The sequence below is a fragment of the Cyprinus carpio genome, unplaced genomic scaffold, assembly GCF_018340385.1.
Source record: "Cyprinus carpio isolate SPL01 unplaced genomic scaffold, ASM1834038v1 S000006580, whole genome shotgun sequence".
Lineage (NCBI taxonomy): Eukaryota > Metazoa > Chordata > Actinopteri > Cypriniformes > Cyprinidae > Cyprinus > Cyprinus carpio.
The window spans coordinates 139,822-162,765 of NW_024879235.1; the positions used below are offsets into that span (position 1 = coordinate 139,822).

A 22,944-nucleotide genomic window follows, 5' to 3' on the forward strand; every position below is an offset into this window, starting at 1 on the left:
CCTTGGAGTTATGATTGATGATCAGCTAACTTTCTCAGACCACATTGCTAAAACTGTCCGGTCCTGCAGATTTGCTTTATTCAACATTAAGAAGATCAGGCCCTTTCTTTCGGAACATGCTGCACAACTCCTTGTTCAAGCTCTTGTTCTGTCCAGGCTAGACTATTGCAACGCTCTCTCTTGGCAGGTCTTCCAGCCAGTTCTATCAAACTTTACAATAAATCCAGAACGCGGCAGCAAGATTAATTTTTAATGACCCGAAAAGAATACACGTCACACCTCTATTTATCAATTTGCACTGGCTACCAATAGCTGCTCGCATAAAATTCAAGGCATTGATGTTTGCATACAAAACCACCACTGGCTCTGCACCCCTTTACCTAAATTCATTACTTCAGACTTATGTGCCCTCTAGAAGCTTACATTCTGCAAGTGAACATCGCTTGATTGTGCCATCCCCAAAGAAGCACAAAGTCACTTTTTAACGGACTTTTAAATTAAATGTTCCCTCCTGATGGAAAGACCTGCCCAACTCAATCCCAGCAGCTGAGTCCTTAGCCATCTTCAAGAATCGGCTTAAAACACATCTCTTCCATCTTTAATTGACCCTCTAACTTTTTCACTCACTATTCTAATTCTATTTAAAAAAAATGAACTACTCTAACTACCTTTCTAATCTTTTTGTATTCTATCTATTTTCTTTTCATTTATTATACAATTATAAAAAAGACCTCTAACACTAGCTATTTTTTTTTCTATTCTATCTGTTTTCTTCTTTTTATTTATTATATTATTTAAAAGCCCTTGCTACGTATACTGTGTTTAGGCTAACTGAGACTTGTTATAGCACTTATATATCATTGCTCTTTTGTTGTTTTTGATTGCTTCCATTGTCCTCATTTGTAAGTCGCTTTGGATAAAAGCGTCTGCTAAATGTAAATGTATCTAGCACTTTCTATTATATTTGGTAATATTTCTAATATCTGTTACATCTTTACTCTAACCCCAAAACCTACCACTCTATATTCAATCTAAATTATAAATTAAACATAAAAACAAAAAAAACAAAAAAACAACAACAAAAACACACTAGCTTTCCATTTTTTCAATTCTATCTGTTTTTATTTGTGTGTGTGTGTGTGTGTGTGTGTGTTTGTGTATATTTACATTTACATTTAATCATTTAGCAGACGCTTTTATCCAAAGTGACTTACAAATGAGAACAACAGAAGCAATCAGATCAACGAGAGAACAACAACGGTATACAAGTGCTATGACAAGTCTCAGTTAGTCTAGTACAGAACACGTAGCCAGGGTTTTTTTTTTAAGAATATGATAGACAAGAAAAGTAAAGGTAAGTACTAGTATTAGTTGGTTAAGTGCAGGCGAAAAAGATGAGTCTTAAGATGTTTTTTTGAAAATGAGTAAAGACTAAAGATGTTTGAATTGAGATCGGGAGGTCATTCCACCAGCTGGGCGCAGTCCAGGAAAAAGTCCGTGAGAGTTATTTTGAACCTCTTTGGGATGGCACCACAAGGCGTTGTTCACTTGCAGAGCGCAAACTTCTGGAGGGCGCATAAGATTGAACTAATGAGCTTAGGTATGTTGGTGCCGTGCCAGTGGTCGTCTTGTAGGCAAGCATCAGTACCTTGAATTTGATGTGAGCGGCTACTGGTAGCCAGTGTAACCTGAAGAGGAGAGGAGTAACATGAGCTGTTTTTGGCTCATTGAAGATAACCCTCGCTGCTGCATTCTGGATCAGTTGTAGAGGCTTGATAGTACATGCAGAAGGCCAACTAGGAGAGAGAATTACAGTAGTCCAGTCTGGAGAGAACAAGAGCTTGGACAAGAAGTTGGGTGGCTTGCTCTGACAGGAATGGTCTAATCGTCCTAATGTTGTATAAGGCAAATCTGCAGGACCGGGTCATTGTAGCAATATGGTCTGTGAAGCTTAACTGATGATCCATCACAACTCCTAGGTTTCTGGCTGTCCTGGAAGGAGTTATGGTTGATGAACCCAACTGTATAGAGAAGTTGTGATGAAACGATGGGTTAGCTGGAACCACCAGCAGTTCAGTCTTAGTAAGGTTGAGCTGAAAGGTGATGGTCATTCATCCAGCTAGAAATGTCACTCAGACAGGCTGAAATGCGAGCAACTACCGTCGGGTCATCTGGTTGGAATGAGAAGCAGAGTTTGAGTGTCATCAGCGTAGCAGTAATAGGAAAAGCCATGCTTCTGAATGACAGATCCTAATGACGTCATGTAGATGGAGGAGAGAAGTGGTCCAAGTACTGAGCCTTGAGGAACCCCAGTAGCAAGTTGTTGTGACTTAGAAACTTCACCCCTCCAAGACACCATGAAGGATCTATCAGAAAGGTAGGAGTTAAGCCACTGGAGGTGCAGTTCCAGAGATGCCCATCTTTCTGAGGGTGGACAGGAGAATCTGTTGATTAACGGTGTCAAAAGCAGCAGACAGGTCCAGCAAAATGAGTACTGAGGATTTTGAAGCTGCTCTTGCCAGTCGCAGGGCTTTGGTAACCGAGAGCAGGGCAGTCTCAGTTGAGTGGCCGCTTTTGAAGCCAGATTAGTTGCTGTCCAGGAGGTTGTTCTGTACAAGAAACATAGAGAGCTGTTTGAACACAGCTCGTTCAAGTGTCTTTGCAATGAATGGAAGAAGGGATACCGGTCTGTAGAGAATTTTTCACTGATGGTTTCTTGTTTTTATTTGTGAAGAAAACTAAAAAGTCGCCAGCTGTAAGAGTCGATGGAGGAGGAGGGAGAGGAGGACAAAGAAGAGAAGAGAAGGTTTTTGAAGAGTGTCCGACCCGTCACAACAGTTGTTAATTTTTGTTGTGGTAGTATGATGTTTTAGCAGTGAAGACATTTGCAGAGAAAAGAAGAGAGGAGAGACTGATACACACTGAGGTCGGTAGAGTTTCTTGATTTATGCCATTTCCTCTCTGCAGCCTTTGAGTTTAGAGCGATGTTCACAGAGAACATCGGACAGCCAGGGGGCAGATGGGGTGGTGCGTGCTGGTCTAGATGACAGTGAACCAAAGTTGTCCAAGCAAGAGGTTAGAGTGTAGCAAAAAGTGTCCGTAGCACTGTTCGTGTCCAGAGCTGAAAAACTGTGAGAGTGAAGGAAGTGAGGATGAAACCACAGAGGATAGGTGAGATGGAGAGAGTGAGTGTAGGTTCCCGTCGAAAGGTGACCTGCATTGGAGCGATGTGCCGCTTCAGGAGTAAGTGCTAGTTTAGCAGTAATGAGGAAGTGGTCTGAGGTGTGCAGTGGAGCAACTAAAAGTTGTCCATGGAGCAACAGCACGTGTAGATGAGGTCCAGTTGGTTGCCCGATTTGTGAGTCGCTGTAGTAGACACTCGCTTGAGATCAAATTAGGCGAGCAGAGTGTTTGAAGTCAGCAGCCTGGGGTTTATCTAGGTGGATGTTGAAGTCACCAAGCAGTACCAGAGGAGTACCATCTTCAGGATAGTTTGATAGCAGCACGTCCAACTCCTCCAAGAAGTTTCCCAATTGACCTGGGGGACGATAAATGACCACAAAGTGGATTTTAACAGGGTGGGTTACAGTAATAGCATGTGATTCAAATAAAGCGTTACCTGTATGTGGTGGTTGAAGATCAAATTTCCAATCTTTCGATATAAGGAGACCAGTACCTCCACCCCTCCCAGTCGTACGAGGGGTGTGGGAACAAGTGAAATTAGCAGAGAGGGCTGTGGGAGTGGCAGTGTCCTCAGGTTTGATCCAAGTCTCAGTCAGTGCCATGAGGCTGAGACCGGAATGAGTAGTAATAGAAGAAATTAAGTCTTCTTTGTTAACAGCGGACTGGCAGTTCCAGAGACCAACTGGAATAGAGAGCGTAGTAGTAGATGTCAGAGGGACAGGCCGTAGATTTGTCGGGCAGGCCTTCCTTCGACGTACATAGCGTGCTCTCCGAGTGTTTGTAGTGATAGTAGAGATCTGAAAGAACATAGTGAGTACAAGTGACCGAAATAAGCAGTTGAGAACAAGCTATAAAAAAAGAAAAGAAAGGTGCGAAAAGCAATACTCAAGTGCCCTGTTGGTGTCCTTGCTTGGTGGAGTCGCGCAGGTAGAGTCGATGGTGTCGCGCAGGTAGGTATGGTCTTTTCACTCGTCGTCGGTCTTCACACGAGGAGGCTTCACACGAGAGCTGCTGCGGGTGACACCTACCACTTATATATTTGCCCTGATTACCTGTGATTGAAGTCAGCTGGTCACGCCTCCCTATTGTAGCAGACCGAAACTGGCCAGTCCCGTGATAGGCAAACGCAAAACCAAGCGCAACTTCAGCACGTATTTACCAGGGTAAGACACACAGTAAATAAAGCAGAGTTTTCATAGCAAAGACGATCACGCAATAGTCTAATGAGAAAACGAGGCAAAACACTTACAAAAGGCTGCTGTCCTCTGTTTGCTTGACTGTTTCTTCTGACAAGTGCTTCCAAAAGAGCTAGTTAAGTACTTTCACTGGCTTTGGTCACGCCTCCCTATTTACCGAAACTGGCCAGTCCCGTTATAGGCAAAGACAAAACCAAGCGCCACTTCAGCACGTATTTACCAGTGTATATATATATATTCTACATGTACTGCGTTAGGCTAACCATGACTTGTCATTTGCACTTTTATATTGTTGCTCTTTGTTAGTTTTGACTGCCTTTATTGTCCTCATTTGTAAGTTGCTTTGGATAAAAGTGTCTGCTAAATGACTGTTCCTTATAAAAGTATTGAAATTCAGCTTTTTTTTTTTTTTTCATTTTAAATATATAAAAAATATTGGAATGTCAGATATTTTCTGACTTGGTGATGTTCTTTCTGAATATTATTTAGTGATATTTTAGGTAAATATCAATATGTTACATTGTGTGTATTTTCAGCTTGCTCATGGACGAGTTCAATCAGGGTCGTTTTCAGTCTCTTGCACACTCTCACTGGTTAAATCTCTCCTGTCTGTCTTCATTAGGGTTTGTCAAGGTAAAGGTGCTCTAATGTGAAGACGTGTGCCTGTTCAAGTAAACATGTAGATGTATCTCAGTGTAATCTAGACATTAGAATAGCTTACATTCACATGTGCCTATGAAATCCGTTAATCCATGGATTACACAGACATGTTTCTGTCAGCGTCAGAAGGTCTTTCAGCAGGTCTGTGCTCAGAGTTTCAGTGTGATTGTCGATCTATGGTGTAAGTTTGTTTTATTGCAGGGTCAGTTTGTTCCACGGTTCATTTGATCCACTTATACTCCTTGTGTTTGGACTGTCTGCTGAATCTCACACATACCCATCAGTATAATCACTCTAGACTCGGTCTCCATTCTTATGCTGTGTCTGAAGTATGTGTACTAGATTTGTTGTTAAATTGTTGTGCATTATGTTTGTACGTATTTACTGATATCTCAAAAAAGTGTGACCCTTTAGGGGTACAGTATATATATATAAATAAATAAATAAATAAATACTATATACACCACTATAAACGTGTTATATATGCAGTCAAATGTGTAAAGACTATATATTTGTCTAAAGAGGCATTCAGTGTCAGTGCAACCAGAGGTCCACAGTTAAATTTTGAACTTGAAAAATACTTCTTCCCCATGTTTGAACTTTCACCATTATCATATAATGCAACAAAGATTGCAAAAGTCAATAGATTTGACTAACAGAGTTACCAATCTCTCTATGAAAATAACATAATGCTGTTATCTTTCTAAAGTCATTTTTTTCCCCTAAGGTAATTTGCTCTGAAAATTTTTATTTTGACCCTCCTTTACAATATAGTAGATTACTCAGTAAATATACATCTGAGATATTTAATATTTTAGCTTTCATCAAGTCTTTATGTTTGTCCTCATTCAGAAAAAAATAAACAATAATAATAATAATAATGTTGACAAAATCAAACATTTTAGCCAGGGAAGTTTCTGAAATATGGTTGACATAAAATATCCCTATAGCACTGTCTGTTTCTGTAAGTGTACAACTTTTAGAATTTGAAGAAAAATGTACTAAATGCAAATTAAACAAAGATATTACAAAAATATTGGTTACTTTGGAAATAGAGGCAATTTATCCTAGAGATGTCAACAGTATTAACAAAACCATATTATTGTAGTTCCGAGACAAACCTGAACTTGTGCAGTAGTGAATAGAACAGGAAGGACAAAGCAGGTTACTTTGGAAATATACATGAAATAAACATGAACAGTGCCTGTATTTTTGGTGGTTGTGGGTGAATTAAGTGCCTGTGGAAGATGAGTATCTTCAGCTGGCTCTTGAGAGTTGTGATGGGCAGATCTGGTGGAGTTTTGCAGGAACAGAAAGAGTTTATGTTGTAGTTGGCGTCGTTTTGACCTGGTTATAATGGTTATATGAGGTGAGCTCATACATTCAGTTCTAGATGCCTGAAGGTCACACAGAGATGAGATGATGGGGTTGCCAGCTATAACGACAGGTAGAGCTGTGTATCATCTGTATAGTGGCAGTAGGGGTTGTGTATATGGACAACTGGAGGAGACCAAGCACTGAACCCTGTGGTACCCCAGTGTTTACCCTCTGCCTCAACAAACCCTAAAAAGATCTGCTTGTGTCAGTGAACTATAGATCCTCTGACAGCAAGAAGCATCTTATGATTCCCTCTGTTGAAGGCAGTGGACAGGTCTAGTATAATGATTTGGAGTGAACTTATGCCAGCTGCAGAGTTTTAGCTGTTCCTTTCCTCCTCTCCTGAATGTCCTATGAAAGAAATAAGAGATAGCTGACTGCACACAGTTTTGACAGGAGAGGGATCGATCTGCAGGGCTAAGTATTGTTTTTTCAAGTCGTCAGGTTAATCGAGTGGTGGGAAAGATGCCAGTAATAAGACATGTAAGAGGATTGTGGAGTGGAACGCTCTTCATTGGGCAAAACCACTTCAGAAGGTTCAGTTTGATCCAATTAAGTGTTTATATGGTGTGACGTGCAGACTCACTGACTTGGCATTGTGGGAAAGTAGTTGTGATTGTAGCTGACCCTGGATCAGTTATGGATCAGGATTAGAGTGAGGATGTGTTTCATGAGACCACTTCACTAAGCATACACAAGATCTGTGATTATCGGAAAGGTTTGATATGTTTCCTACTGTAAAGCATGTGCATTTTCCTGGAGCAATGACACATGTTGATCTAGGACACTAAGGATCCACTTTCTTCTCATCATTGTTTAGATTAGCACTGAAACAAAATCTACTTCAATATCCAATAACTGAGAGCCTCTGCAAACAGTTTGTTGCTTCTGCTGGTTTTAAACATTCTTCTCTGCACTTCTTCTCTTCTCAAGGTTGCTTTCTAATCTAGTTGTCCAAAAATGATGTATTACAACTATTGCATTATGTATTACGATTCTTGATGACTATTTGATTAATTGTTTTGTTCCTCTTTTGTGAGTCACTTTGGATAAAAGCATTTGCTAATTGCATAAATGCAAACGTGATGAATTTTGTTTTAATGTGAATATGGACAATGCAGTGCTATTAATGTAAGCCAGTGAAACTACAGAATCTACATGTTCAATACATTAAATAGTCTCAGCTATAAAGAGAAAGCACTGGAGAAAAGCAGCAGATGCATGAGGACTGCAGAATTCAGTAGATCTGTCTCGCATTTTCAGTAATGACAACCATCCTGATGAGTCTAAATTGAAAACCTCAGCTGCAGAAATCAAGTGAAAAGCTCTGGATTTATTTTGGACTGGATTGTAATGTAGATTGTGTAACACCTAATAAACACTTCAAGTGAAAGGACAGAGCTAGAGCACTTCTGTTGTAATATACGAGCCCCAGACAAGAATGAGATTTACTCATTACTCATTTACTCATTTTTCAAATGTTTCGCGTTCTTTCACAAAACTTTTGCATTCCTTCAAGAAACTTTTGCGTTCTCTCGGAAAGGTATTTTGCATTCTCTTGCAAAACCAGTTGAGTTTGGACAAACACTTCCTGTTTATTATAGCCTACAGCTTGCAGTGGTTTATTAAATGCTTAACACAGCTTAATGAAGATGATAAAAAAGACCAAATGTGCTATATTATGTATTAAAAATATGTACTGTGTACATGCAAGCAGATGAGCCCAAAATATGAGCAGAATTGCACCATAAGCATTTTCTCCCCCATGGAAAAGTATGCTTAATGTGGCTTAACATAAAAACAATGATAAAAAGCCCAACTTTTAAATTTTACATTTTTATTTATAGCTCAGTAAAAAATCTTTGTGAGATAAAAAAAAAAAAAATTAATTAATTTAAAATTGTTTGTCTGAACTGGTTTTGCGAGAGAACGCAAAGGTTTTGTAAGGGAAACGCAAAAAAAAAAAAAAAAATCTTTGTGAGATAAAAAAAAAAAAAAATTAATTAATTTAAAATATATTTTTTCCACTCACCCAGATATTTTTCCACCACCACCATGTCCCTTTAGGGGCTCTGTAATTAAGACATAAGTATTGTATTTTATGTACTGTTAGTTAAAATATTTATTATTTTTTTAAATGCAGTTGTATTACAATATAAAATATTTCTGTATTCGAGATAATAATAGTAATAAAACCAATATAAGATTATTTATTAATATTTATAACTATATTTATTGTTGTATTTAAATTATTTGGCTTCCTAAAATCACTATGTGATGTGGACTGAATGACAGAGATCACATCAGACTGCACCAGGTTGACCTGCATTTAACTTTAAAATGTACAAAAATGTCTAACACTGTTCTGATTTTATGCCCTTAATGTTGTAGTAGATTTTCACCATGGTATTGGAAATTGTATTGACTATTGATATTTTACAAGGTAGAGGTATCATATCAAAGATATAAATTCCAGCACTAGACTGTGTTAAACTCGTACTGCAGGACTCAAACCAACTGTCAAACTACGCTCATATGAACCCTATACAAGAAACCCAAGACTTAATTGGCAATGGTCCAGAGGCTTTAAAAGCACATATATGTGCAGAGTGAATGCATATTTGTTATCCTTGACCACAAAACCAGTCATAATGACAATTATTATTTTTTTTTTTAATTGAGATTTATATATTTATAAATACATCAATTGGTTTATACATCAATAAATAAATACATAATCTCTCCATTGATGTATGGTTTGTTAGGAGGACAATATTTGTCTGAGATACAACTATTTGAAAATCTGGAATCTGAGGGAGCAAAAAAATCTAAATATTCAGAAAATCATCTTTAAAGTTGTTCAAATGAAGTTCTTAGCAATGTATATTACTAATCAAAAATTAAGTTTTGATATATTTATGGTAGAAAATATACAAAATATCTTCATGGAACATGATCTTTACTTAATATCCTAATGATTTTTGTCATAAAATAAAAATGTATAATTGTGACCCATACAATGTATCGTTGACTTTTGCTACAAATATACCTGTGCTACTTATGACTGCTTTTGTGCTGCAGGGACACATTTATACTCAAATCACTGTGTTGTCAGAAAGTCACATCAAATCAGCCATGACAATCCTTATATTTTCTGACTCTGGCGGAGTGTGAAACAGGCCTCATACTTCATCAAGAGTTGCTTTTCCTCATCTGCAGGAGAATCACTGTCGGCGGATCAAGATTCTGGGCGACTGTTACTACTGTGTGTCCGGCCTGACGCAGCCCAAGACGTATCACGCTCACTACTGCGTGGAGATGGGTCTGGACATGATCGACACCATCACGTGAGTGTGAGCCGCTGATGAAGGCTCTTCTCAAGGGCAGCTGGATGATGAGTTTGCTCTGTAAATCTGGTGTTCAGTCACACACGCTTCACTCTAGTGTGTACTATATCCAGCACTGCTTCCCCAGTCACTCCTGTGAGGATTGTTCTGGCTCGTTTCAGTCAAAGTCTCATACATCTGAATTATGATTATGAAGGTTATGTACTTTTCCTAGAGTGATCATTGAATCTTCACCAAATCATCATCAGACCCATGTGGACTAAAGCTGTTGAAAGATTTCTGATATATCAGTGAAACTCTTTGAACTTTTGAAATAAAACTTCAGCAACATGTCCTACTTAAAATTGAATTTTATTCTTATTTATTTATTTGGCTTTTAACTTCTTAAAGTGTTAGTTCACCCAAAAATGATCCTTCTGTCATCGTTCACTCTCCCTCATGTGTCCCCTACCTGAATGTCTTCTGAAGGGATATGTTGGAAAATAAACAGTGCAACAAAATGAGGGTGAGCAAATTATTTTGGGTGAACTATCCCTGACGAAGGTTTTTTTTCACACATCTCTATGTGGATTTGATTTTATTTCAAACCGCTACAGTCATGATTTAAAAAAGCAGTGTCACTTTATCCTCCAGGAACTCTTTGCATATTTTGTTGCATATCAACTATTTTTATATACTTTAGAGTTATTCTCTAACCCAACAACAAATCTGATGGCAAAGCAACAATAACGTGAAACTCTGCAACTTCTGGAGTTATCACACAAAATTGTATTTGTGCAGCACCACCTACTGTTTACAGTTAGACATAAACATATCACAATATACACAACCTGCATTTATTTGATTAAAAATACAGTAAAAACAGTAATATTGTTAAATATTATTTAAATTTCAAACAGCTGTTTTCTGTGTTAATCTGTATTTATTTCTGTGATGTGCAGCTGTATTTTCAGCATCATTACTCCAGTCTTCAGTGTCACATGATCTTCAAAAATCATTCTAATATGATGATTTACTGCTCAGGAAACATTTCTGATTATAATCAATGTTGAAAACTGTTGTGCTGCACAATATTTTTTTCATGGAAACTGTGGTAAATTTCCATTCAAAAGATCAATGATTAATCAATGATGCATTATACTGATCAAAAGTGGCAGTAAATACATTTACAGTGTTACAAAAGATTTCTATTTCAAATAAATGCTGTTCTTTTGAACTTTCTATTCATCTGTGAATCCTAAAAAAATAAAATGTATCACGGTTTCCACAACAATATTCGGCAGCACAACTTTCAGTTTTCAACATTGACAATAATCGGAAAAAAGTTATTTTAAATTGTAAATGCAAATTTTACAGTATTACTGTTTCTACTGTATCTTTGATCAAATAAATGCAGCCTTGGTGAGCAGAAGAGACTTCTTTTAAAAACATGTAAACAATCTGAATTAGTTTAGTACTTTTGACAGCTAGTGTAAACAGTTTGACTCATGGCTCTTTAAACTACTTTTCATGTAAATCTTCATTTATTGATTAGGGGTGAGCTGTTGAGTGTGATTGTGTTCTTCAGGTCGGTGGCTGAAGCTACAGAGGTGGATCTGAACATGCGTGTGGGTCTGCACACAGGAAGGGTGCTCTGTGGTGTGTTGGGCCTCAGAAAGTGGCAGTATGACGTGTGGTCCAACGATGTGACGCTGGCCAACGTGATGGAGGCTGGAGGACTGCCGGGGTGAGGAGCTCATGCAATCAGCATCACACTCCTCTCCAGAACCCTGAGCTGTTTGAGAGCTGTTTCTCCTCTCGTCTGGTTGTTCTACAGGAAGGTGCACATCACTCCCTCCACGCTGGAATGTCTAAATGGAGATTACGAGGTGGAGCCAGGAAACGGCCGTGAGAGACACTCGTTCCTGCTCAAACATGACATCGAGACCTTCTTCATAGTGCCATCTCACCGCAGGAAGGTGTGTGTGCAGATAACAGGGAACATTCTCACAAGTTCCACTAACATATTTTAAGATATTATTTAATAATGTTGTTTAGTAAGCATTCTTTAATGTTTGATATACATTCTCATAATGTAGAGAAAAACATTTTTAGAACAACATTCTTTATGATTTTATTTTTACTCAATGAATGTTCTTGTAGTGTTGAGAGAATTTTTTTATGATATCAACATTCTCAGAGCGTCTTTATGATGTTATTTGTAGGTAATGAACATTCGCAATGTTGAGAGAAAACACTCTTAGAATAGTAAAAAATAAACACTCAAATGTTATAGTTTGGGTGAAAATAAAGTTAGAAGAATATTTTAAGATTTTTTTTCCTAAGTTTTAATTAAAGTTACAATCACAAGAAAAAAAAACTAACTTACTAACTTACTCGGTTATTAACGAAACCCGTCAGAGCCCGCCAGAATGGGCGGGGCCATCTGGCTATATAAGCAGGTATATCGCCATAAGATCCTCAGGTTACCTCAGCTCGACTGAAGCGAAGGCTGAGTCAGGCAGCTACATAGCACGGCCAGTTACGCAGTACTTGTTCCCGTATCTCAGGGAACCAAAGTTATGTTAGTAACTACTGAGTACATTCCTTATCGATACTTCACTAGTACTGCGTCTGCTAAGACGCTATGGGGAACCAGTGCAATCCCGCTGTGCTATGCTAGAGAAATGACTCATACTTAAACTTGCCTTAAGCACCACAACGGGCCCAGAGTCAAGTCAAGTCAAGTCACCTTTATTTATATAGCGCTTTATACAAAAGAGATTGCGTCAAAGCAACTGAACAACATTAATTAGGAAAACAGTGTGTCAATAATGCAAAATGACAGTTAAAGGCAGTTCACCATTGAATTCAGTGATGTCATCATCTCAGTTCAGTTTAAATAGTATCTCTGCAATCATTTCCAATCAAGTCAACGATATCGCTGTAAATGAAGTGTCCAACTAAGCAAGCCAGAGGTGACAGCGGCAAGGAACCAAAACTCCATCGGTGACAGAATGGAGAAAAAACCTTGGGAGAAACCAGGCTCAGTCGGGGGGCCAGTTCTCCTCTGACCAGACGAAACCAGCAGTTCAATTCCAGGCTGCAGCAGAAGAATCATCTGTTTCCTGTGGTCTTGTCCCTGTGGTCGTCTGAGACAAGGTCTTTACAGGGGATCTGTCTCTGGGGCTCTAGTTGTCCTGGTCTCCGCTGTCTTTCAGGGCTGTAGAGGTCCTTTCTAGGTGCTAATCCACCATCTGGTCTGGATACGTACTGGATCCGGGTGACTGCAGTGACCCTCTGACTTGGATACAGACTGGATCTGGTGGCTACGGTGACCTTGGAATAAGAGAGAAACAGACTAATATTAGCGTAGATGCCATTCTTCTAACGATGTAGCAAGTGCATCAGGTGTTATGGGAAGTGACTACAAAATTTGCAGGGAAAGCCCTGCAGGAGGCAATAGGGCCAAACTCACAGAGGTCAGCCTGGCCTAGAGTAATCGTTCCAAGATAATTTTGTACAGCCTCGGCACTCAGTGAGGGCCAAGAGCGTACAAGAAGGAAGGCAAAGCCTAAGTACTAGTTTGCCCTAAGGCACGAATGAGCCCATTATGTAGAAAGGACCCAGGCCTGTAAGGCCGGGACGTCCAGATTATAGAACCTGGCAAATGTGGACGGCGAGGCCCAGCCGGCAGCCACACAGATCTCTGCAATGAAAACACCACTAGACCACGCATAAGACAAGGCCACGCCTCTAGTCGAGTGGGCTCTTACTCCAAGGGGCAGTGTAGCCCAAAGAGGAGCATGCTAGCGATATAGCGTCAACTATCCATTTGGACAGATCCCCTGTGGGGACTGTGATGGGGCGAGGCGGGTTAAGCCTCCTAGACCCCTTCAAAAAGCAAACAACCAAACTGTTCCTGCCCACCAATTGGCCAGCTATAGGAGCGTGAGCTGCTATGGCCACTACATAGACCTTGAGTGTGGACGGGAAATGGCCCTCGTTCAACAGCTCTTGCAGGAAGGACAATATCAGAGATATGTCGCAGGAAGCATTTAAGGGCGTAGGGGTGTATCGTAGATGGTGCTCTAGCTTGAGAGATTGCATTTAGTATGCTCTCTGGGAGGTTTGCGGGCTCCCATCGAGAGGACAAAGGTGCAGATCCCACAGCCTGAGCTGGGGATGCCATATCGTTCTGTTCAACTGAGAGAGGAAGTCCCGTCTCAGGGGAAGGGGCCACGGAGCTGCTACAAGCAGCTGGGACAGCTCTGTGAACCAGCGTTGGTTCCTCCAGATCTGGGCTACTAACAGAACCTTGTGGTCTTGCTCCCTGATTCGCCTGATTACCTGCGGGATCAGGGTGATCGGGGAAAAAGTGTAAAGGAGGAGGTTGGGCCAGCTGTGGGCCAATGGTCCGTGTCCTTCGAGAAATAAGTTGGGCAATGAGAGTTGTCTTTTAAGGTGAAGAGGTCAACCTCCGCCTTGCCAAAGATTTCCCAGATTTTCTGAACTGTTTGTGGGTGGAGTATCCACTCTTCTGAGGGGACATTGCTCCGAGACAGCATATCTGCTCCTTGGTTCAACATGCTCGGCACATGCGTCACTCTCATCAAACACAAGTTGATCTGAGCCCATTCCAAGAGGAGCTCTACTAGAATAAAGAGGCACTTTGAAGAGAGTTCTCCCTGGCGATGTAAGACACTACTGTCATGCTGTCTGATCTGACCAGGATGTGGTCTGGCAAGAATGTTACATACCATCTGTCTGGGTCTGGCTGGGAGAAGAGGGCGGGAGAAGCCTCTCTAGACGAGACAGCCAGGCATGTGGGGACAGGGGCAGCGTGTGATCGCTTGTCTCGGGGCACCGAGGTCTTCTGCAGAAACGTGCGGCATTTGCAACAATGCTGTGTAAAATTTGCTCTTTTAAAAGCTCTTTTAAAAATCACTGGATGGCGGTAGGGATCTGGAAGACCGGCGCTGCTGCGGGCGCTGAAGGCGGCTGCGAGAAGCGATGAATCAGCTAAGCAGAGAGGGCTCTTGATCATCTGAGAGGCGTTTCCACGGCGAAGTTTCAAGTCTTGTAGTATCAATGAAGATCCTCGTCATTGCTGAAGGAGAAGAAATCTGAAGAATCCTATGGCAATATGCCCGCTTATATAGCCAGATGGCCCCGCCCATTCTGCCAGGCTCTGGCGACTTCGTCACCATAGGCTCATGCAGCTCCCCTGTGAAGCCATTGGTATGGCTGTGCAGTTACACTGTGCTATTAAAAAAGGCTTCAGTCATCGGAGAAAAAGGAGTATTCCCCATAGTCTCTTAGCACACACAATATGCGTGAAGTATTGAAAGGAAACTGGAAATGTTAAAATTTTAGTAATTTTTTACACTTTATATTAAGGACCAATTCTCAGTATTAACTAGCATGCATATTACTAGCATGTATTGTTAGTTCTTATAAAGCACATATTAATGTCTTATTCTACATGAGCATAGTTTAGATCCCTTTATCCTTAAAACTCATTCCCAAACCTAACAACTACCTTACTAACTATTAATAAGGATTTTATTGAGGCAAAAGTTGTAGTAAATAGTGAAAATTGGAGCATAAAACGTTTTTAAAAATAATGCTCACAATGTTTTTATAATCTAAATTTGTCACTTGGGTGCATTTTTTCATGCCATGGTATATTATCAACAAATTGTTGACCACAACAATGGTCTACTTTACATGAACTACAAAAATGACAAAGAATTACTAAATGTACAGTAGTACATTTGTGACCAGAGGCATTCAAACTGAGGGGGCCCAAGTGGATTTTGAATGTAGCTTTCAAAAGACAAAAAACAGCCGAATAATATTATTTATATTTGATACAATCAGACCGGTGTGATTAGAATATTCATCACCAGCTGCTAAATTCAAATCTGCATTCAATGTTTTTACAGCGCTGCGCATTATAACCAATCACACACGATTCTGTTGAGCTTATGAATGCAATGTCCAATTAGATGCATTCAGATGAGTCATCGCTCAAACACCGCTGTTTTGTTCACTCACTGGCTGACTGAATTCTCTGGCTAATTCTCTCATCAGAAACAAAGTGCAGATGTGCGTATGAATGTAAGTAATATATTCATTTCACACTGTACACAGCTTTAGTGATTATAATGGGAGTTTTTAAGAGTGCTTGAACTCTGGCTAGACTGAATGAAAATGCTGTTTGATAATGTAAATATTCTTTGCTTTCTTTCTGTACAGTGAAAGTGTTCTAATTAGTAACTTAAAATGTTTTTATTAAATTCACATTAAACAAAGTCAAGGTCAGTCTTATTAAAAATATTTTATGGCATAACACCCATATCTGGTACTTAAGTATAAAGACGGGTTTTTATGTGTAGGTTATAGATTACACTATTAGGCTACTTTGCCCATTGCCCATTATACATTATATCAGCTAATATAATCTATAATGGTGCAAAATGTACTAACACATTTGAGAATCAAGATATTTCATGAAATAGTTAACACTTTTGGGAATATTTCAAATAAAAAGGAAAAAAAAAAAAAAAAAAAAAAAAAAACAAAAAACAAAATCATTTAAACAGTTCTAACAAGCCTAATACTGAAAGATGAACATGCATGATGAGCCACCACCCCCCTCCCCCCCACTCATGCCCCCTCAGAAATAATGAGTGCTCCCTGTTTGTGACCCTGGACCACAAATCCAGTCATAAGGGTCCATTTTTTAAATTGTCTTATACAGAAAGTTGAATAAATAATCTTTCCATTGATGTATGGTTTGTTAGGATATGACCATATTTGGCTGAGATACAAATAATTATCTTCACTGAACATAACAAAAAAATCTAAATATTGGAAAAATCATTTTTAAAGTTGTCCAAATGAAGTTCTTAGCAATGCTAATCAAAAATTACATTTTGATGTATTTATAATAGGAAATTTACAAAATATCTTCACTGAACATAATATACAGAGTTCTGGCATGAAACTCTGATGGCAGAGTCCGATAGGTCTAACTCAATCTTATAATGACATCATTATCACATGGCACAGCTGATTGGTTCTCTCCTGTTTTGGTAGCCAATGAGCTCGCTGATCAACATTCAAATATATGACTAGTGCTTGCCGTAGCAGTGCAGCTTGCTTCAGAAACCCTCCACCTTCCCCAGCTCCACCTGTATAGATCTGCTACCAGGTGATTCATGTATGCTATGGGGTTATTTTATGTATGTTTATTTGCAGCAGCAATATTTCTCACATGCTCACAGCAGCATGTTGTGGATGTATTGGCAGTAGCAAGTCTCGGTACCTGCTCTGCTGCAGCAGCAGCGTAGCAGATCTATTCCGCCAAGACCAAATACCTTAACATTGTCATGTATATTACCATGTCAATCTCTCAGAGAGTTGTCATGACAGAAATGTACTTAATATCCTAATGATTTTTTGGCATAAAAAAAAAAGCAATAATTTTGACCCATACACAATGTATTGTTGGCTATTGCTACAAATATACATGTTCTATTTATGACTGCTTTTGTGCTCCAGGGTCATATTTGGCTTTATAATAAATTCTCCCCAAAAAGTAATTTGTAATTTCAGAATACAGCATGAATTTACAAATGATGGCAGCGCTTTACAATCTGTTTTTATTGTAAATATATGCCATTGTTCAACATGGCTGACATAATTTGAGCGGTTTGTGTGTGTTTTTCCAGATTATTCCTGGTCTGATCCTGTCAGACATCAAACCTGCCAAAAAGATGAAGTTTAAGACGGTGTGTTACTTGCTGGTGCAGCTCATGCACTGCCGCAAGATGTTCAAGGCTGAGATTCCCTTCTCCAACGTCATGAACTGTGAGGACGGGGACAAGGTATGATGAGACTCTGAGAAAACACATAATGCTGAATGAATCCAGAGCGGTTTGCCTGTGTCTGCGGATACTGACGAGTCTGAGATTTGCTGTTCAGCTCATGCTGTCACTCTCACAGCCTCATCATGTGGTCATGTGATCATGTCTGTGATTGGCAGAGGAGGGTGCTGCGCTCGGCGCCAGAGAAGCTGAGGAACCGGACCTCCACGACGGCTAACGCGACCCAGAGCAGCCCGGGGACACGGGTCAACCGCTACATCAGCCGTCTGATCGAGGCCCGGCAGATGGAGTCCGACACGGCTGACCTTCACTACCTCACGCTCACCTACAGAGACTCGGAGCGAGAGCGCCGGGTGAGAGTCCTGTGCTGAGCTTAACCTAGAGTTACTGTGGTAAACAGGACTGGTTTTGACCCCAGTGTATGACGCAGTGCTGATCTGTGACCCTGGGAGCCTGGCATAAATAACCTTATGACTGGCTTTGTGCTGCATGGTCACATTTCTGTGTGCACTGTAAGCAAGACCCTGTGATTCAAACACTGTAACACTGTGTCCTAGCCAGAATAAGATTTAATAAGATGCAATAAGATTCTAGTGACAAGCATTTGTCTGTCCACACCAGATGGGACTTAGAGCCTGTTTACATCTGGTCACTTCATGCGTTTTTTTCTGATCGGATAGCTATCCAAATCATGAAAAGACCAGATGTAAATGCCCTCCGAAACTCTTCCGGTCACTCAAACTACTTCAGGAGGTGTAACTACTTCATTGGACAAGTGTAAATGCATCTGGTTGTTGAAAACACATATGTAAATTTTACTTTTACTAAGATCAGATTTATCAGAATAGTGTGGGGACGGAGTCTCTCTGCAAGTGTCCTGCACTCACAACAACATGGAAGTACATCATTGAATTCATAATTATTAAACAATTTTACTATTATTAACATATACATACTGACTGATACAAGATTAATCATTGAATACACATATTTATTTGCACTGAGATGATGTACTTGTTTCCCCTAGTTTATTTTAAAAATTTTAAGTAAATTATTCATTGTCATGTTCAGAATGGCTATAAAAATCATGCAAAATGATATCCAAACTCTATTAGACTTGTTTAACATGAATTAACCAGCACATAACCAGTACTTGAGAATATCATTATCCTGTTGTTGTAGCAGCTGCAATGTCACAGGAATAAAAAAATGATTTTAAAGTAGAATCCTCTGTTGCTCGTCACGTACCGCCACTGTGGCTGATTAGGACAAAAATTTATATGGAAATGATTTTATCACGTGTCGTGGTGTCACGTCATGTTTGGTTAAGACACGGTGTAAACCTCAGTCATCCCAGCTAAATGTTTTGGTTCAGAACAGAATATTTGTTTCTGATTAGTGAGGAAAGTTATTTTTAGGTGTGCAGAACATTCCCATCTACAGTGTTTGAACTGTAGGTTATAAAAACAAACCTAACAATAACCCGTAGAAAACTTTCTGTATAGGTTTTTGATTGTTAAAATATATATATATATATATATATATATATATATATCTCCCTGCAACATTCTGGAAAGGTTGGTTTTAGATTACAATTAAACAAACCTACAGAGAATGTTCCCAGAACGTTAATGTTTGGTTCCCACAGAATAACCAAATGGGAATGTTGTTTCTGAGTTTGCTGGGATGAGTGTGTGTATTTGATCTGCTGGAAGAGGTCAGAGTTTTTCAGCATGTGTAAGCTGTGGATACGTGAGTGTTTGAGCGTGATGTGTGCTGTGTTTCTCCAGTATCATCAGCTGAATGACGAGTACTTCACCGGCGCTGTGCTTCTGTCTCTCGTCCTCACGGCTCTGATCGCCATCCTCTACCTGCTCATCATGCCACAGTACGTACAGCAGAGCGTCCCTCCATCACACCGGATCCTGATCTGCCACAGAGCCAACGAACAACAAGGAGAATGAAAAAAAAATTAAAATCAGAGAACAGTCACAGTTTATTTATTCATTCATTCATTCATTCATTCAAGCTTCCATACCTTACACCTGGTACTCTAAAAATGTTAAATTGCATAGTGATAGTGAAGTCAGATAGTTTAGTTAAAGATGAAGAAATGTGTTGTGGAAGCTGCTATTGAGTTTGACAGAAGTGACTGTAGAGTTTGACTAGAAGCAGGCGTCCTCATCACACAGTGTTCACTCTTGTGAGTGTTTCCTGTTATTGTCTTTAGTGTTGTGTTGTTGTTCTCAGGGGGAGGCTCGTGTTGGTGTTGCTGGTCTTCTGCATCTGTTTCCTGGTCGTGTGTATCATGTACCTGCACATCTCAAGAGTTCAGGTAAAAACTCACTCAACACCATCTTCACCAGTCCAGCTGTCATCTTCAGTTTCACCTCATTTTTAACCATTTATGAGCCAGATTTACTAAACAGAGCAAATGAGTGTGAGAGCACTATAATAAAAGAAAAACACAGATGAGGGTGGAAGGTTCTGCTGATCTACTGACAATGAGCAAATTAAATAACACAGATGCTGTTCATTTCCATAATGAACAACACAATCTACCGAGAGCAGCACAAATTATTGTCGCTGATGATAATTAAGTGTGTGATCAACTAACAACACAGACACACAATGAATTAAACATGCTTTACTGGGTGTTAAATAACAACACAAATACCAATAAACTGAGCAAACCTTAACAAATCACGCTGCATGATTGATTTAATTACTCTCCTCTGAAAGGGAAACATATGCATACGCAATAAGATCTGTGTGCACGTCTCTTCATCACTAATGTTTCACTGCGTGTCTTTAGTGAATCCTGACAGTGGATTTTTATCACCAAAAGAAAGTTTGTGCTGGAGCAAGCTCTTAGTAAATCTGGCCATAAATATGTTAATATTTGCAAATATTAAGATTTTCTTAGCATGTACTGTGGTAAAAGTTTTTAGTTTTTTTAAATTTCATTTTTTTAAAAATTTCAGAAGCTGACTAATTCATATCCGTAAGCTGATCTTCCACCATGCGGGTCGTCATTAATCTCTGTCTGTGTGTGTCAGTGTTTTCCAGGGTGCCTCACCAGACAGATCCGGACCGTGCTGTGTGTGTCCATAGTGCTCTTAATATACGCCGTGGCCCAGGCCTGTGTGGTACATCACTCTAACATCACTCTACTGGAGCTGAACTTGCAGCATATCTCAGATTGACTTTGTTGCAACCTATAATTAAACAGCTGGTCTCGTCTGTTTTCTTTTCATTCTCAGTGCATTAAAGCTTTCTCTCTGTCTCTGTCAGGTGGGCTGCATGCCGTGGCTCTGGACGTCTAACTCCACGCGCTCCATCGTGATCATCGACGTGTCCGCAGGGCTGAACCGCACCATGGCAGAGCTGCCGTGTGAAGGAGCGCAGTACTCCCTGCTGTGCTGCATGCTGGGGACGCTGACCGTGGCGCTGTTCCTGCGAGTGTCCTGGCTGTCCAAACTCCTGCTGCTGCTGCTGCTGCTGCTGCTGTACGTCACAGTGCTGGAGCTCAGCGGATTCAGACGCTCCTCGGGGTGAGAGACTGGATACACTGAAAAACACACAAACCATCACAGCTACTGATCAATGAAAGATACGCTCAGAATCTAAGCTTTTTATTTCAGATAAATGCTGATCTTTGGATCTTTCTATTCATCAAAGAATACTGAAAAAAAAAAGTTAACTGTTTTAAATATTAATGATAACAATATAAAGAATGTTTCTTGAGCTGCAAATCAGCATATTATTATGATTTCTGAAGATCATGTGACACTGAAGACTGGAGTAATGATGCTGAAAATACAGCTGCACATCACAGAAATACATTACACTTTAACAAATAATAACACATAAATCATACATTTTAAATAGTAAAATATTTTACAGTATTACTGCTTTTGCTGGACTGTGGATCAAATAAATGCAGGCTTGGTTAGCAGAAGAAACTTCTTTAAAAAATCTGTTCAAACTGTTTAGAAACTTTTGACTGCTAGTGTATGACCTGACTCTTTGCAGCTTCTGTCCATTAAGAGCTTGTGTTCTGCTGAGCTGATTGTCTGTGATCGTGTGTGTTTGTGAGTGCAGGACGGTGTTGATGAGCGCTCGCGGTCTGGAGCCCATCCTCTCTCTGCTGCTGTTCTTCACCACTCTCGCCCTTCACTCCAGACAGATGGAGCTCAAGCTGCGCCTGGACTTCCTCTGGGCCACGCAGGTACAGCAGAGCGTCACAGACCGGGGTCAGACATCCTGAGACTGCAGTCACAACAACACCCTCCCACCGCTGTCAGCCGTTCATTCTCAACACCCCTCATCTTCTGTAGGGTCGCTGGGACATTAAAATGTTTGAATGTTTTTAGAAAAGAAGTCTCTTCTGCTTATCAAGGCTTCATTTATTTGATCAAAAATGCAGTAAAAACCAGGGTATTATAGTTTAAACTAAAAATGAACAGGGTTGGTGTTGAGTGATAGAAATTACAATTCGTACAGCATAACAACCATTACGCCTGTGGAGAGTCCTCATAAACCATAAAAACCAATGTGTGTGTGTGTGTGTGTGTGTGTGTGTGTGTGTGTGTGTGTTCAGGCGGAGGAGGAGAGAGACGGCATGGAGAAAGTCAAACTGGACAACAAGAGGATCCTGTTCAACCTGCTGCCGGTTCATGTGGCTCAGCACTTCCTGCTGTCTAACCCCAGAAACATGGTGAGAGCTCGCCGCAGCGCTGTTTGACAATGAGGTTGTGTCATAAACACAGAGCTGACGTATGCTTCTGGTGTAACAGGATCTGTATTACCAGTCCTACGCTCAGGTCGGGGTGCTGTTCGCTTCCATTCCCAACTTTAATGACTTCTACATCGAGCTGGACGGAAACAACATGGGCGTGGAGTGTCTGCGGCTGCTCAACGAGATCATCGCCGACTTCGACGAGGTCATTTTTCCTAAACCTAAAAAAAATGAAAGCAGAATATATATATATATACATATATATATATATATATATATTTTAAATAATATTAAAAATTATAATAGTATCTCAATTATATTAACTCTTTCCCTTCCAGCATTTTTGAAAAAAGTTGCCAGCCACCGCCAGCAATTTTGATGATTTTCACTCATATTTGATGGCCTACAGTATATTTTGCTGTATGAATATTTGAATATGCAATACACCAAAATAAAGATCAAAGCCTCTACTTTTAAACAAAAAATCTTTCATTCTAGCTTAAAGCATTCTTTTTTTTTTATCAACATTTGAATACAGGTAAGTTTCATAAAAATTTATAATTTTG

General features: G+C 39.9%; 1 protein-coding gene across 1 annotated transcript in view; it reads left to right on the plus strand.

Annotated features, from left to right (window-relative positions):
- The window catches only part of LOC109062843 (adenylate cyclase type 1-like), a 41,723-nt gene that overhangs the window by 13,938 nt on the left and 4,841 nt on the right, over positions 1-22,944 (plus strand). Inside the window, exons 5-17 of the mRNA XM_042754671.1 lie at positions 9,636-9,763; positions 11,331-11,489; positions 11,580-11,721; positions 15,839-15,865; positions 17,482-17,637; positions 17,796-17,990; positions 19,428-19,525; positions 19,888-19,972; positions 20,697-20,786; positions 20,932-21,191; positions 21,742-21,868; positions 22,241-22,357; positions 22,437-22,583. Of these exons, the coding sequence (XP_042610605.1) occupies positions 9,636-9,763; positions 11,331-11,489; positions 11,580-11,721; positions 15,839-15,865; positions 17,482-17,637; positions 17,796-17,990; positions 19,428-19,525; positions 19,888-19,972; positions 20,697-20,786; positions 20,932-21,191; positions 21,742-21,868; positions 22,241-22,357; positions 22,437-22,583 (1,731 nt within the window). The remainder of the gene's footprint in view (positions 1-9,635; positions 9,764-11,330; positions 11,490-11,579; positions 11,722-15,838; positions 15,866-17,481; positions 17,638-17,795; positions 17,991-19,427; positions 19,526-19,887; positions 19,973-20,696; positions 20,787-20,931; positions 21,192-21,741; positions 21,869-22,240; positions 22,358-22,436; positions 22,584-22,944) is intronic.